This window comes from Pistacia vera, unplaced genomic scaffold (genome assembly GCF_008641045.1).
Source record: "Pistacia vera cultivar Batoury unplaced genomic scaffold, PisVer_v2 Contig200, whole genome shotgun sequence".
NCBI lineage: Eukaryota > Viridiplantae > Streptophyta > Magnoliopsida > Sapindales > Anacardiaceae > Pistacia > Pistacia vera.
In genome coordinates this window covers 2,183,469-2,197,504 of record NW_022196003.1, presented here as the reverse complement: position 1 = coordinate 2,197,504, position 14,036 = coordinate 2,183,469, and the positions used below count along the sequence as shown (strand labels likewise).

General features: G+C 34.2%; 2 protein-coding genes across 4 annotated transcripts; one reads left to right on the top strand and one right to left on the bottom strand.

Annotated features, from left to right (window-relative positions):
• Window positions 1-3: 3 nt before the first annotated feature.
• Window positions 4-2,843, top strand: LOC116128521 (aminopeptidase P2-like; the record flags this gene model as incomplete). Its single annotated transcript, XM_031414230.1, has 7 exons — window positions 4-61; window positions 324-514; window positions 1,084-1,192; window positions 1,317-1,471; window positions 1,750-1,842; window positions 2,389-2,469; window positions 2,768-2,843. Coding segments are annotated over 7 exons (750 nt in total), but the record flags the coding sequence as incomplete, so codon positions are not given.
• A 952-nt stretch (window positions 2,844-3,795) lies between these two features.
• Window positions 3,796-10,233, bottom strand: LOC116128609 (long chain acyl-CoA synthetase 7, peroxisomal-like). 3 transcript variants are annotated; one of them, XM_031414358.1, is made up of 23 exons: window positions 9,977-10,233; window positions 9,748-9,808; window positions 9,138-9,215; window positions 8,937-9,008; window positions 8,755-8,836; window positions 8,407-8,512; window positions 8,257-8,333; window positions 7,925-7,969; window positions 7,731-7,817; window positions 7,217-7,306; window positions 7,034-7,113; window positions 6,814-6,907; window positions 6,542-6,630; window positions 6,366-6,454; window positions 6,045-6,174; window positions 5,792-5,910; window positions 5,292-5,415; window positions 5,121-5,207; window positions 4,872-4,975; window positions 4,710-4,795; window positions 4,448-4,534; window positions 4,279-4,365; window positions 3,796-4,143 (listed from the first exon to the last, which is right to left on the bottom strand). In XM_031414358.1, the coding sequence occupies exons 1-23, from the start codon at window positions 10,095-10,097 to the stop codon at window positions 4,039-4,041; spliced, it is 2,100 nt and encodes a 699-aa protein (XP_031270218.1). In that variant the 5' UTR covers window positions 10,098-10,233; the 3' UTR covers window positions 3,796-4,038. The 3 variants fall into 3 exon arrangements, 2 of the variants coding, with proteins under 2 accessions (XP_031270218.1, XP_031270219.1); XM_031414359.1 differs by having other exon boundaries at window positions 7,940-7,969; XR_004127788.1 differs by lacking the exons at window positions 3,796-4,143; window positions 4,279-4,365 and having other exon boundaries at window positions 4,924-4,975.
• Between the last annotated feature and the right edge of the window lie 3,803 nt (window positions 10,234-14,036).

The window sequence follows — 14,036 nt, the reverse complement described above, 5'->3', positions numbered from 1 at the left end:
CTTCTTGAATTCCGTTCAAAGCAGGCTGGTTTTATAGATACTAGCTTCGATACCATAAGTGGTATATTCACTTTTGCATTCTTGATTACCTATCTTCTACCCCTGGTTATTTCAGTTTTAATTATATTTTCACTGATTCTTCAGTCACTTTTTCTACTGAAATATGTTGCAGCTTTCTTTTCATCATCCTATTTTCTATTATGATAGAAACTTATCCTTCATCTGCTTCTACCCTCAGATTTTGTTAATAGAAACTTATTATAATATATGTCCTTATCATCTGTTTCCCGATTTCGTTGCTCACAATTAAGATGATCTTACAGGTTCCGGTGCAAATGGTGCTATCATACACTACAAACCAGAAACAGACAATTGTAGTGTTGTGGACTTGAATAAACTTTTCCTATTAGACAGTGGAGCTCAATATGAGGATGGAACAACTGACATAACTAGGACAGTGCACTTTGGGGAACCTACTGCTCGGCAGAAAGAATGCTTCACCCGAGTTTTACAGGTGTCAAGTCTTTCTTTATCTGTCTTAATCTATATTACATGAAGAGGCTTTGTAATAACTCATATATGTTTAGTTTTTGAAAGTAGGAATGGGTAATTTTGCATTGTTGATTTCAGACTTATTGCTTTGAACTTTTTTGCTTCTCTAACTTCTCAATGGTACTTTTTATTTTAAAGAGCATATTTCATATAAATAAAGAGCATCTTCAATAATTTCTAAATTTAAAAAACAAATTTTTTATTCAAATCTAATGGACTTTAAATTTAATGAAGATGCTCTTTATTTTCAAGAAAGAGACTTAATGGAAGAGAGAATTATAAATAAAATGCATAGAAACTTGTAGTTTATTAATTTAAATTAGGATAAAGAGTCTGTTGGATTTTTATTTTTATGGATAGACTCTTTATAATAAAAAGTTTGGGTCATATAAAGAGTCCTTTAGAGATTCTCTTATAAACCAGTGTAGCATTGTCTTCTCTAATTTTCTACTTACTGGACTACTATCTTTTCGTTGAAATATTTGATGTTTCACATTTGGTATAATCTGATTGTAGAATGCGTGATTGCAGGGTCATATAGCTCTTGATCAGGCAATATTCCCTGAAAGTACTCCTGGTTTTGTATTGGATCCTTTTGCCCGTTCTTTCCTTTGGAAGATTGGACTTGATTACCGACATGGTATATTTCATGCCTTTTTGTTGCCTATATATGTGGTGGCCTGGTGGGAAACTTTTGCGATCTCACAACTCCTTGATTGAGAGAAGGTGCTGATTTGTTAATCATATCTACTTCCATGTACTAGGAACTGGACATGGTGTGGGAGCTGCACTGAATGTTCATGAGGGTCCCCAAAGTATTAGCTATAGATATGGAAATATGACTCCCTTAATGGAAGGCATGATTGTCAGCAACGAACCTGGCTATTATGAAGACCATGCCTTTGGCATTCGCATTGAGGTACAACATTCATATTGTATTTATCTCAGCTTCTAATGTTGCCAAATTTTGAGGACATACATACTTGTGATATCTGATTGCTGTACTTGAAATTGATGTTTGTTTTTTATTTTTTTTATCTTTCTTAGGTTAATTCCTTGTTTCATCTCTCTTTTCCTCTCTTCCATGTGTATTTGACATTCTATAATTTCTGATAAATGTTTGATATGTGACATCTTTTTCAGTCGCACTCTTGCATTCTTCTGTATATTTTGTAGTTACGTTAACTTGTCTTGCAGAATCTTCTTTACATTAAAGAGGTCGACACACCCAATCGTTTTGGAGGAACTGCATATCTGGGATTTGAAAAACTCACATTTGTCCCCATACAGGTATTCTACTCATTGCCAATCCTGGTCAAGTTGTTTAGGAAACCACACCAAAATATAATTAAACGAGACTCTTTCTCTGTGCTTATTATTCAGAATATGGAGTTGTTCAATGTCCTGGTTTCTCATGCAGCCTCATTGATTAAATGGAGTTTACACAACATGATGACCATGTGCTCCAAGTCTAGTTCAGCTCTTTTGAGCTGTTAAAATGAATCCGTGGCTGTATGCTAATAGTGTAAGGGGTTGGCTTTCATGCGGACAAACACTAAATGCTAAATTTCGTGCTAGTAATGTCCTACAAAATCGACAGAAACATAATGTAAAACTTAGTTTGATGTAGATAGTGGTGTTAAGGCCAGGGCTAATTGCTTAAAGAGGGTATCGTTTCAATACAATTTTGAGGACCGAAATTTGAGTGGCCTAAGTATTATATTATCTCTAATTTATCTCAGAGCTTCTGCTTTACAATTCAGCCTTTCTTTTGTTGGATAGTTTTTCTCTGGTGCGATATATTTTTCTTTATGCTTTTTTTTTTTTTTCCTGCAGACGAAATTGGTTGATTTATCATTGCTTTCCGTTGCGGAGATTGATTGGCTTAATGATTACCATTCTCAAGTCTGGGAGAAGGTAAGTGCATGTTTGGAAATTTATTAAAGCTGGCTCGACAATTCTGTTTTCGGCACATATATAGGTGCAGCCTGATGTGCCTTCCGCAGCCCTTCCCAAATTAGACAAACTGTTGGACATTTATGAAGTTTTTTAATGCTTTTGGAAGCATGCATTCCTGAATAACCTGAGATCTTGTGCAGACGAGTCGTTAATCTAAGTTTTTTCCAGCATCCTGTTACTTTTATTTATTTATTTCTTTGGTAATATTGGTTTGAAATTTAGTGATGTTGATCATTAACCTTGGTCTATCTAACAGGTTTCACCATTGCTGGATGGTTCCGCTGGACAATGGCTTTGGAACAACACACGGCCACTCTGATTTTCCTTCTGCATCTTTGCTCGTTCACTATAATTCTCAAGTTATGAAGGCATGCCCCATCTCATTTGTTATTTCTACTGTGCTGTAGATATAATTCAACCAGAGTAATGGCAGATTATAGTATGTACAGAAGAACACTGCATTGTTTATTAAACTTGATTCGAAATATTTGTCTGCATTCAATTGTTCCATATTTTTCTTTTTCGCTTTGGAAAACAATAGAAATGCTTCTTAAAGGTTCTGGTTAACAATTATTAGGGTTTATTCAATCTCCTCAGCCACATAGAGAACTAAAATCAAGATAGCTATGGGTCCGTTTGTTTTGTTATTTTGGATAGGATTTTTGACATTTTTAGAGTTGGGTGAGAACAACGAGGTAGAATTTAAAAATTAACAAAAGCATCCCTCTAGGTTTGTTAATTTACTAAATACTCCAATATATAAAATTTTTGTAAAATGACAAAATCACTTTCACCCACAGTCATCAGATTTCAGCCACCATTGTTAGAATCTGGCGTTACGGCACATGACTGGTCAAATCTAGTCGTTTATGTGTCGATATGACCTTTTCCAGTTAGATCCACCACGGATTTGATCGAAAAATGTCAGATTTGCGGTCATTTTTTGCCGTCGACAGCTAAAGATATGACCGTCATTGATGGTCAACGAAGCTTTGATTGTAGATCTAGTCGAAAAATGACAGATCGGTATACTACTGGTCAGATCCACCTGATAGTGTATCATTATACTAGATTCTGATCACCTTCTGACGGTGATGGTCGGAATCTGACAAATATGGGTGGATGGGAGTGTTTTTGTTTATTTTTAAACTTTTTCTGAGGGTGTTTAATTAAATTAATAAATTTAAGAGATTTAAAAATAGTTTAAGAAAATATAATAGTATTATAGGGATAATAAAACAAACAGTTATTTTGACGATAGAATTGGAAATAAGATATAAAGTATTGAACCAAACGTACCCATATTATATACATCATAGTTTAAGCTTAACGGCCAAGAGCAAACAAATACTGTGTGACTACAATACCTGTTACAACAGAAGCGCAATGAGAACTTTTCTCTTGCCACTCTTAAATCTGGAGTGTATGAGTTACAACAATGGAATCATAAGATTTTATTAGCAGCCACATTCGACGGATGAAAACTGAACAGCATATTTCTTCTATCTTCATACTGCAAATTCAAACCTATATGCGCGACATTTTTGTCGGTGTAGGAGCTGAAGATGAAAGCTCAGCATACATGTTTGATATTGCTTTTGCATAGTATGCCTTAGCTTGCGGCCTTTTGATCTGGAAAAGATTTCGGGTTAAAAAACAGAATTAGTTTTTCGTTTGCCATAACTTTGCTTAGTTTAGGTGTCCAAAGATTATACAAAAGGCATATATGATTTTTATGTATTGGTATGCATTATGGAAGGAACTTACTTTGAATGTTGGAGTGAGAAGGCCATTCTCATCAGAGAACGGTTCCGGCACCAAAGTTACAGCTTTTGCGAATTCAAAACCCCTCAACTAAACCATTGTGAGAAGAGAAAAATGGTAAGCCTTAATTCAACTCGAAGGGTGAAAAGCATACTTGGTTTGAAGAATTTACCTGGCCTTCCTTTCCAACAGCATCCATATCAGCAAGAACGGCTTTTCTCGCTCTTGGATCATTGCACAACTGTTCTAAATTCTCAAACTGCATAAATGTACACAAATTACCACGATCAATATACATCAGTGGAAAACAAAAAATTCTCTACTACAAATTCTTTGCGACATCAGGACTTAATTAGCTTCCTAAAGTTGGGTAGCGAAGTCACTCTGATAGGTTACAGAATCAAAAGTAGTAAGAAGAGGAAAACAAAAATGACCTCGATTCCTTCAGATGCAGCCCAAGCTTTTAAAACATCAGGATCCACCGCAACAACAGCTACTAAACAAGAGTTAAAGCTATCACCTAAGATAAAATTATGTAGTTAGTATGTAAGTGTAGCTGGACAGTTCGATATAAAATATAAGCACCGATTCTGTACCATAGATAAAACACTGTGAAATAAACTTGCACTTTGCATACACATTCTCGACCTTCTCTGGGGCAACATACTCTCCTTGTGCCAACTTGAATATGTTCTTTTTCCTGTCATAAGTTGAATGTAGCCTTATAATGGAGTCCAATAATTCAACACTAAACAACATAAATTTATGTACTTTTGACTGACAAATTTTTGAAGGCCAGCTAACAGAGGAAAGAGTGTCAGATTAACTTGTGCAATGGAAATTACCTATCAATAATCTTAAGACGACCTCCACTTAGCCACAGCCCAATATCTCCTGTATGCAGCCAACCATCTTCGTCCATTACTTCTCTCCTGTTCAATCAAACTGGGCAGTCAGACAGACTAAACAGTTGTAACTTCACTTTAGTATCATTAACAAAAGTTAAAGGTAACTACGTTTGAACTTCGTCTTTGTAGTAGCCTTGGAAGACAGTGGAACCTCTGACACAGATTTCGCCACGAGGATAGGGCTCATCTTCAGAAGTGTAATTCATTTCAGGAACATCCACAAGTTTCACTTCTGAAAGAAGAAAAGACAAAACACCGATGATCACACATCAAAATTAACAAGAAACTTGTTCCTTCAGGCATCTCATTATATTTGCCTACGCTACGTTTTATTTAACATAAATTGTTTAATTGCGTTTGCCTTCTTCAGTTTTTGACTTCTTTATTGATGAAAAAACAGAAACTACTTGTACCTATTTACCTATCATTTAAAAGTACACTATACTTATTAACAAAAAAAAATGTCTCTCACACGCATCATTTGAGGGATGACAGAGCCATGGTGTGTAAATTAATAATTACAAGAGCTAAAGTCTTTTCCTTCAGGTGGGTGAGGATTGCGGAATCGAATATATGTATAAACACTTCCAATTCAGTAAGAACCTCACCACATGCGGGATTAGGAGACCCAACATGACCGGATAAGATGTCACCATCATCCATACAGCTTATGACACAAGAAGTCTCAGTCATACCATATCCTTCAAGTACTTGACAGCCAAAGCACCTGAGAGTTTAATTACGTTTGCAACAAAATATAAAACAGTCATTTTATGTGTTTGTGTGTGTGTGTATGTGTATGTGCCAAGAGAGAAGCAAGGAGAGATAAAGGTGAATTCACCAATTTGAGAATCAACTTACACCTTCAAAAAGTCCATTACATCTGGGGACAAAGGCGAAGCACCTGATCCCATAAAACGGACTCGGCCTCCAAGCTTTTCCTTTATCTTATTAAACACCAATCTGTCCCACATTGATGATGGATTTTGGCCTGAAAAAGTTTTTGTTACATAGTCAATACAAGGAACTGTAAATGTTCAGACATTCAGGGTATGATCAATGATCTAACCTCTTTATTCTAAGCTATTTTTAGGAACTAGATAACGGTGATGGAAGAGCCAACAAGAAGATTCAAATGAAAAATATCAACAAAAATAAAGGCCAAGTTATTTACACACAGACCATTCACTATGGCTTGCTTCTTGGAGTTGAATGCAGCTGTGAATAACTTCTCCTTAAGAGTCCCAGAAGTCTTTACTGCATTTGTGATTCTATGGAAACCACCAGAATTAGACATGATGAGTGACCATAAAATTTGATCTAATGAATAATTATGCAGCAATCAACCATAATCTTACCCAGCATAAATTCGATTATACAACCGAGGAACACTGCAAAATAAGGTTGGTTTAAGGGCAGATAAATCATCCATCAACTTCATATTGTCCTGAAAATAAAAGGGATGAGCATACAAACAAATTTAGGTTATCCTCATATCTATAAAGTTAAAATGCACCAAGCTAATGCACAACATCCTCCCAATTCCAATTCTATTAGTAGTGGCTTTAATGCCGTCAAACACACAAGAATTACCAAAAGAAAAACTATAATCTTTAGTTGAGTCACCTACCCCTTGGTAGAAACCAATAGCAACGCCATAGTACACTGAAAGAATCTGGTTAGTTCTCTCATAGATGTGTGCCAAAGGAAGATAAGATATGTAACTGTCGAAATAACACATAATTTTAGCAGAGGAAAATCAGAATTCAAATAATAAATAAATAAATAAGGACAAGCAAAACCAAACAAACTCATTTATCATATAGTTATAATTTGAAAACTGAACCTACATGTCTGATGGATAAAATTTGACCATATAACTGAACCCAGCAACACTCGAAATTAAGTTCCTATGCGTCAAGACAACTCCCTGGCAAAAAGAAAAACAAAAAATATATATATTTTTTATGTCCATGGTCATATCATTGAAAGTTAGTTGCAGAAGTAGAGAAACAAAGTTCACAACCTCTTACCTTTGGTGTTCCAGTGGTGCCACTAGTGTAGCATATGGTTGCAATATCCTCAGGGTTTGGAGGGCAAAAAGGCTGAAGACTACTGCGGCCCTAAAAGACGACCATATATAATAAGGAAATGAAACATTACTTCTTTACATGTAATGTCAGCCACAATCAAAGAAAAGGACAAAATATATCTAAGAAGCTGTGTCTCAGATAAATAATTTGATTAATGTTATTACAGATTGTAGGTGAAAAGAAATAAAAAAAAACTGATTACCAATCAGATTATGAATGAAGTATATGTTGTATTTGTTAATCTATAGGCAGTCTAAGTTCAAGAGGGATGACTGAAACATCAAAGCAGTATAATATAAGATACACAACATAATTAGCATTGACCAAGATACAAAGGAAATCACGTAAGCATAATTCCTTATTTCATCCTATAATGCGTTCATAATACCATTTTCTCCACTAACAAATCAGTAACATATTAGAGAGGAAACCATAATGAAAATTTCAAAATTACCTGACTTAGAAGTTTTGCATATGTTACAAGCTTAACTCTTGATGTTGATTGAAGTGAGGGTAAGTGTTCATCCACCCCTCCCACCACCTGTTTTGGGAAAGATGCAGAGTACGAAGAGAGAGAAAAACAAATAAGTGCAATGCATACATTTAGTTTCCTCAATAAACTCACGTGCATTTTCTGTAAGTACATACCACTATGAGACATACAGATGGAATCTCAGAAATGAAGCTCAATAGCTGCAAGTTCCAGGAGAGAGACATCAGATACGTTGCAGCTTCAGAACAAAAGGTCAGATTTTAATTCAGTTAACTCGTAGGAACCAAGTTGCTTAGTAATTTATATGCTGTTGCTATATTTCACAATTTCATCAGTGGTAAGTCTAGATAGAAACACAGTGAAATATAATGAAGTTCCTATAGGAAGTAAGGAGTTTGCAAAATATTTACACAATGCCATGTATTACTAGCTCATACGCACAGTTTCCCTGAAAATTTCCGGCTTAAGAGGCAGAGAGTGATCTCACCATGTTCAAAGTTTGTGGGACGCAAAAAATTGCCTGTATTTCGGCATGATTGACAACATACTTAACGGCATCTGGACCTGGAAATAGAACAAAACCATTAGAAAAGGATCAAGCAAAAAAGAAGATTCATTTTAACAATCAAATACGCACCAAGAGTGTCATACAAAGGAACCGAAATATAAGAATATGCTGAGCAAGCATGATCCACAATCAGCCATTCTGGTCTGTTTATAAAGTAAAGACCGATGCAAACTCCCTGTCCCACAAGAAGTAAAGAGATGCAATCAACGAGTGAAATATTATCTAGGATGAGAATTTTTATTTGAGATATACAGCTAGAGATGCCACAGACAGATTAATTTTTAAATATTTGTAAAATCAGAGTAGAATATATAGAATTAAAAGTTTAAACCCAATTCCAAAATTTTGCAACAATTCCTTAGATAAAATATTTTAAAAAAGAGAAAGAGAATTCAAGTTCTCAAGAGACTGACACACTTTCATTAATCCATAACACCGAAGGCCAGAGCCTATTGCTTGTCGAGCAGTACTTGCTTCTCCATACGTCATCCATTTGTATCTGAATGAGTACAATTTGTAATATAGCATCATATTAAAATCATTTTCAGTCTTGAACAATCATGAAAGTATAAAACACGATCGACCAATTACAAACTCACTCTCCAACTGTTCCATCCACCCTAATTCGTGTACCCAAGTACTTGTAATCTGGGAAAGTCTCAACAGTACGTCTGTATTCACAAAATTAAGAAAAAAAAGTCAGCACTCCCAGTCACATGCTCACGCTGAAACTTTAAAAACTAGACAAGCTAGATTATGCGATTGGTGAAACAAAATATTTTATAACAGATATATCTCACATGAAGTTATCGTGCAATGTCCTGATTTCAGGATGATTAGGAAACTTAGTGACAAGCTGCAAAGGCGAGCGTGCAGATCTGCCATTTCAACAATTTGAATCAATCACAAAGATTTCAATATATGTAAATAAATACATGAATTCCGTACTCACATATAATTACAAGTAGCTCATAAGTTGCCAAGTGTAAGGTTATGTTAATATGTTCTGAGTATTTCACAAATGACAAATTTAACCAAAAGCAATTGCTTCTCATATTTCTATCATTTTAAGACTCACGCATGTGTTATTCATTCATGTATCCATCTAATAACATGATAAATTCATAAGACATGTATTTACTATCTCTTCTATCCAACCAACAACAGCCATGATTGACCGATTGATTGATTGATTTTAAAGTTCTAAAGTTAATGCATATATGTCATAATATTATTGCACGAGAGCCCGTGAAAATGATCTTTCACTGACGCACACCCACCCTCATTTACTAAATCCAATTTTTCATTTACACATTCAATCATCTTGTTCCAAGGTTACTGACTTACTGTAGCACTATTATTCCTGTTGAGATGAAATGAAAGTAAAGCAGTGGAAAAAAAAAGCGCTACCTATACACATTCCATTTCCCAGTTTGAAGTTTCTCAGGCAGAACAACGCTGTACTTTTGACCTGGTAAAAAACAGTAACCAGCTGAATTCAGAATGATTAACTAGTCCGTAAAACAGTAAGCTCGCTAACTAAACCATGACCATACCGGCTAGAAGATTCATCGAATCATCTATCAGCTCATCCGAAAAAGAAACAAAAAAAAAAAAAAAACTAATCACACTAATTTACTGTGAACGAAGTTGCCAGCTGTGAGATTGTGCTGAATCTGAGACTGAGCGTCTGTATCGTTGCTGTTGATGAGGTGACACTGGATAGCTTCGAGCCTACGCTGAGCAGGAGAGTCTTCCATGGAGATTTTCTCGGGAAAATTAATGTTCGGTGAGATATTTTGTTTTGGATACTTTCTCTATTTTTATTTTTATTTTCCCGGGAATATGACTTATATGAGAGGGAAGGTTGGTAGTGAAAAAGGATCGCTCTTTCGGTATTTTGAACCAAAAAAAATAAAATGATGGCACGGTTTTCAAGTGAGGGATCGTGAGGTGACGTGTACAATCTTTAGGACAAGAGTCGTTGATGTGATCTTGTGCTTTATTGGCGTGGCGTGATTGGTCGGTTAGTTCTGTCTTTGTCGGTGACGTACGCCGGTGGTTATGTTCGCGCCATTGACTTTAATCATTGAAGCGCTTGCCTTGCGTACGCAGAATAACTGTCTTTGTTATAAAGTATAAAGTGAAGTATATATATATATAGTAATTTTTAGAAATTAAAATTATTATTAAATAAGAAATCATTAATCTCACAAGATTAATAATTTGTTCTTACATTATTAAATGTGTAAATAATTAATAAAGTGACAATCAACTAACCCACGATACTACTTATGAATAATGTCTTGTCGTACCAAGACATATAAATATATCTAATTTAGGAACTGAGTCAAGCGAGTTGAGCAATGAGAAGCTCAAACTTGACTCAGTTGGAATTGTTGAAGCTCAAACTCGAGCTGGATAAATATATGATCGGCTCGAGGTTGACTTGATTACTAAAACAATTAAAATATATATATAATTATTTTTATTTATATATAATATTAATACTTAAAATTATATATATCTATATATAATATTAGTATAAAATTAAAATATTACATAATATATCAAGCTCGAGTGAAGCATTAATAGGTTCAAACTCGGTTCGACTCAAAATGCAAGCTACTCAAGCTAGAGCATGAGTTGAGTCGAGTCCAAATTGCTCGCGAGTAGCTTGGTTTGCAAACCTAATATAGTTGACTTTAATGCTATTTTGATGGTATCAATGTCTAATAACATAAAACTACACATATAACATTTTCGAACAACATAATGTGATAAAATGTAATTGGCTGATTTTAAATTAAAAATAAATTTTTACTTAATTATCTTTTATCACGTCAAGTTGTATGAAAAATGTTATATATGTAGTATTAGTCATATCCAATCCCCCCTCGTAGTAAAGCTTTTTGGTCGATGTTGGTATAAGAACTTTGTTGAAAGAACATATGTAATTGGATATTATAAAAATGTAGGATTATTAGTTTAATATATGAATGAGATTGTACATTCAATGTATGGACAACTTTATTTTAATTTTATATCAATTGTAGGGACATTTATAAATTTGGGTCTAATCGACCTTTTCTTACCTAAATAATGGTTTAATAACACTTTTCTATCCAACGTACTTTTAAAATACTATTTTACTAGTCAAATTTATATTCTATTTCCAATTTTAATATCGTTATGACCCAATACTACCACAATTTTCTCCTCCAATTATCACTCATCAAAACTCCTCAAACCCTACTCCTGTTAACCTCATCAATCGCCGACAATCGAGTGATTAAGGTTTATGTAGCCACTCCGCCCAAGTTAAATTCCGATCAATCCAAACCATTAAAAGTCAACCTTTTACTACAAAAAAACTTATTGGTCTCCCCTCTTCAAAACCCCAACAATCTGAACTGATTTTGCTCATCGAACACTCACTTTTGCTTCTCTAATTTCTGTGTGAGCTTTCACAATGTACCGCCCCAAGCCTGGTAGATCAATTTTGTTAGTGGGACGCTTCAATAAAATGTTGTCACGGGCATGTGAGAATTGTGTTATCCAACGCCTAGTTTTTTCTCCCTCAGTTTCCATTTTTCCTTCTCCTTTTTTTACTTTTCTCTTACTCTTCTTCTTCTTCTTCTCTTCAATTCTCCCGTTGTGTGTGATTTTTTCATCAAGCTTAGGCCTTCGTAAGGATATAACTCAATCCAGAATTAGCTTGACAATGATGATTGATCGACCCAACATAAGCTAGTCGCAAACAATCATTCAATCAATCCCCATATTATTTCAAATCCAGATATTACAGGAATGACTACATCAATAGCAATCACTGCAGAATCACAAAGCTCAATTGTGAGCATATTGGAATTGCGATTCATATTAATTGTAATTTCCTTAATTTCACTTTTTTCTTTGTACAAATATTGTATATAAACCCTCTCAAACGACGAAGAAGGGGTTACGAATTTCACATAAGAATTATATTGTAAGCTCTCATAACAAATACAAATACAATAGACATAGGCTTCAGAGTTACCTTCATCAAACAATTTTAAAACTCTCATTATCTTTATTTTATTGTATTTTTACATACATTATTGATTATTCTTAATTACACGTACATCCGTTCTGATTATGATAGAGTTAATCACAATTCTCTTATTAGTACATATTTCTATAGCCATCCTAATTTTTTTTTTTTTAAATTTTAGATTTCTTTTTTCGTTTAAAAGTATGACGTCATTGTGGATAATTTCAAGATAGATCCTCTCTCTCAAGTGGCAGTCAGGCACAGATCTAAAAGTAAAATATTTTTTATAGAGATCATTACCATAATATGTACACCCTCTAACTTATGCCGAAAATTATAAATCCCCTCTGGTTCTGGATATTGCTGTCAACCCCTACCGTTTGTCAGAGTTATCAAAATCATTCACTTGACTGATGAGACGTTTAAATACCATCTTTACCCCTATTATTCTTATATAAATATTTTAATTCATAAATACTATTAATAAATAAATAAAAGCCTCCCCTCTTTCTCCTGCTTTTATAATTGGCCAAACAGAAAATAAAAAAAAAAAAAACAAAAAAAGGGCACTCGCCTCCCACCGCCCCACTCACCTTCACCTGTCATAAAATCCGTTCATTATCGGCCAAAAACAAAACAGAAAATAAGGGCTAGGATGACACTTTATTTTTATATTTTAGGGTTTTTTTTTTTTTTTTTTCCTTCTTATTTTAGTTATACACCATTTACTCTTTTACCCATTTTCTTTAAAAAATAAGGAGACGTGTGATTTATGAAATGTTGTATTACTGAGAATGTTATATTAATGGGAAGATGAATAACTTTTTAAGATTATTGAGAATGTTATATTTCATATATTTGGTTAAATAAGAATAAATTAGTAGGAATGTTATATTGATATATTTGATTGGGAGGAATAAATTAGTAGATATGTTATATAGATGGCTAAATTGTCTTTCTTTGTTAATATTATTATTCTTTATTATTTAGATTATTTTTAACCCCTTACATTTGAGATTTTGCTAAAATACCCTAGCCACAATAAAAGTTTAAAAATGAGTCAAAACACCCCAACCACCCAAGACGACTATCAGTCTCCAACCACCATCACCGGTCTCAATCGACAATCGCTAGAACGGTGCATGATCAATTGGATCTGGTCGGTTGATCGTGCATTGATCTGACATTTTCAAATCCATGGTCGGGGATCTGGCAAAAAAAAAAAAAAAAAGGCTAGAATAGATTTGGCCAGAAAAGGCCAAATCGGCGCACAACTAACCATATCCGACCGGGTTGTGTGCCATTCCAGCAATGTCGACCGACAATGGTGGCCACATCCAGTTGTAGTCTCAAGTAATTTGGTTGAAGTATGAGGGTAATAATGTCTTAAAATCTTGTGTATAAGGATAAAATGGTCCATAAATATTCTTGCAAATTGTTTTCAAAACAACTATCCAAAAATTTTATTAGTTAGGGGTAAAATTGTAACTAATTTTATAATACATAAGAAAATAGTGGTATTCAGATGACCATCTATATAATCTACAATAATTACTAATTACTATATGGTATTGGAGGATTATTGATAAATTTTTTTACTTAATAGCTAAACATAATAATGTTAGTAATATAAGATGACTTTACTAGAGTAATAAGATATTAACCC

Coding starts and splice junctions, on each gene's coding strand:
- LOC116128609 (XM_031414358.1), bottom strand. CDS start 10,097: ATGGAAGACTCTCCTGCTCAGCGTAGGCTCGAAGCTATCCAGTGTCAC. Junction 6,631..6,813: donor CTATTGGTTTCTACCAAGGG/GTAGGTGACTCA, acceptor TTTTATTTTCAG/GACAATATGAAGTTGATGGA. Junction 5,911..6,044: donor GTAATGGACTTTTTGAAGGT/GTAAGTTGATTC, acceptor TTAAACTCTCAG/GTGCTTTGGCTGTCAAGTAC.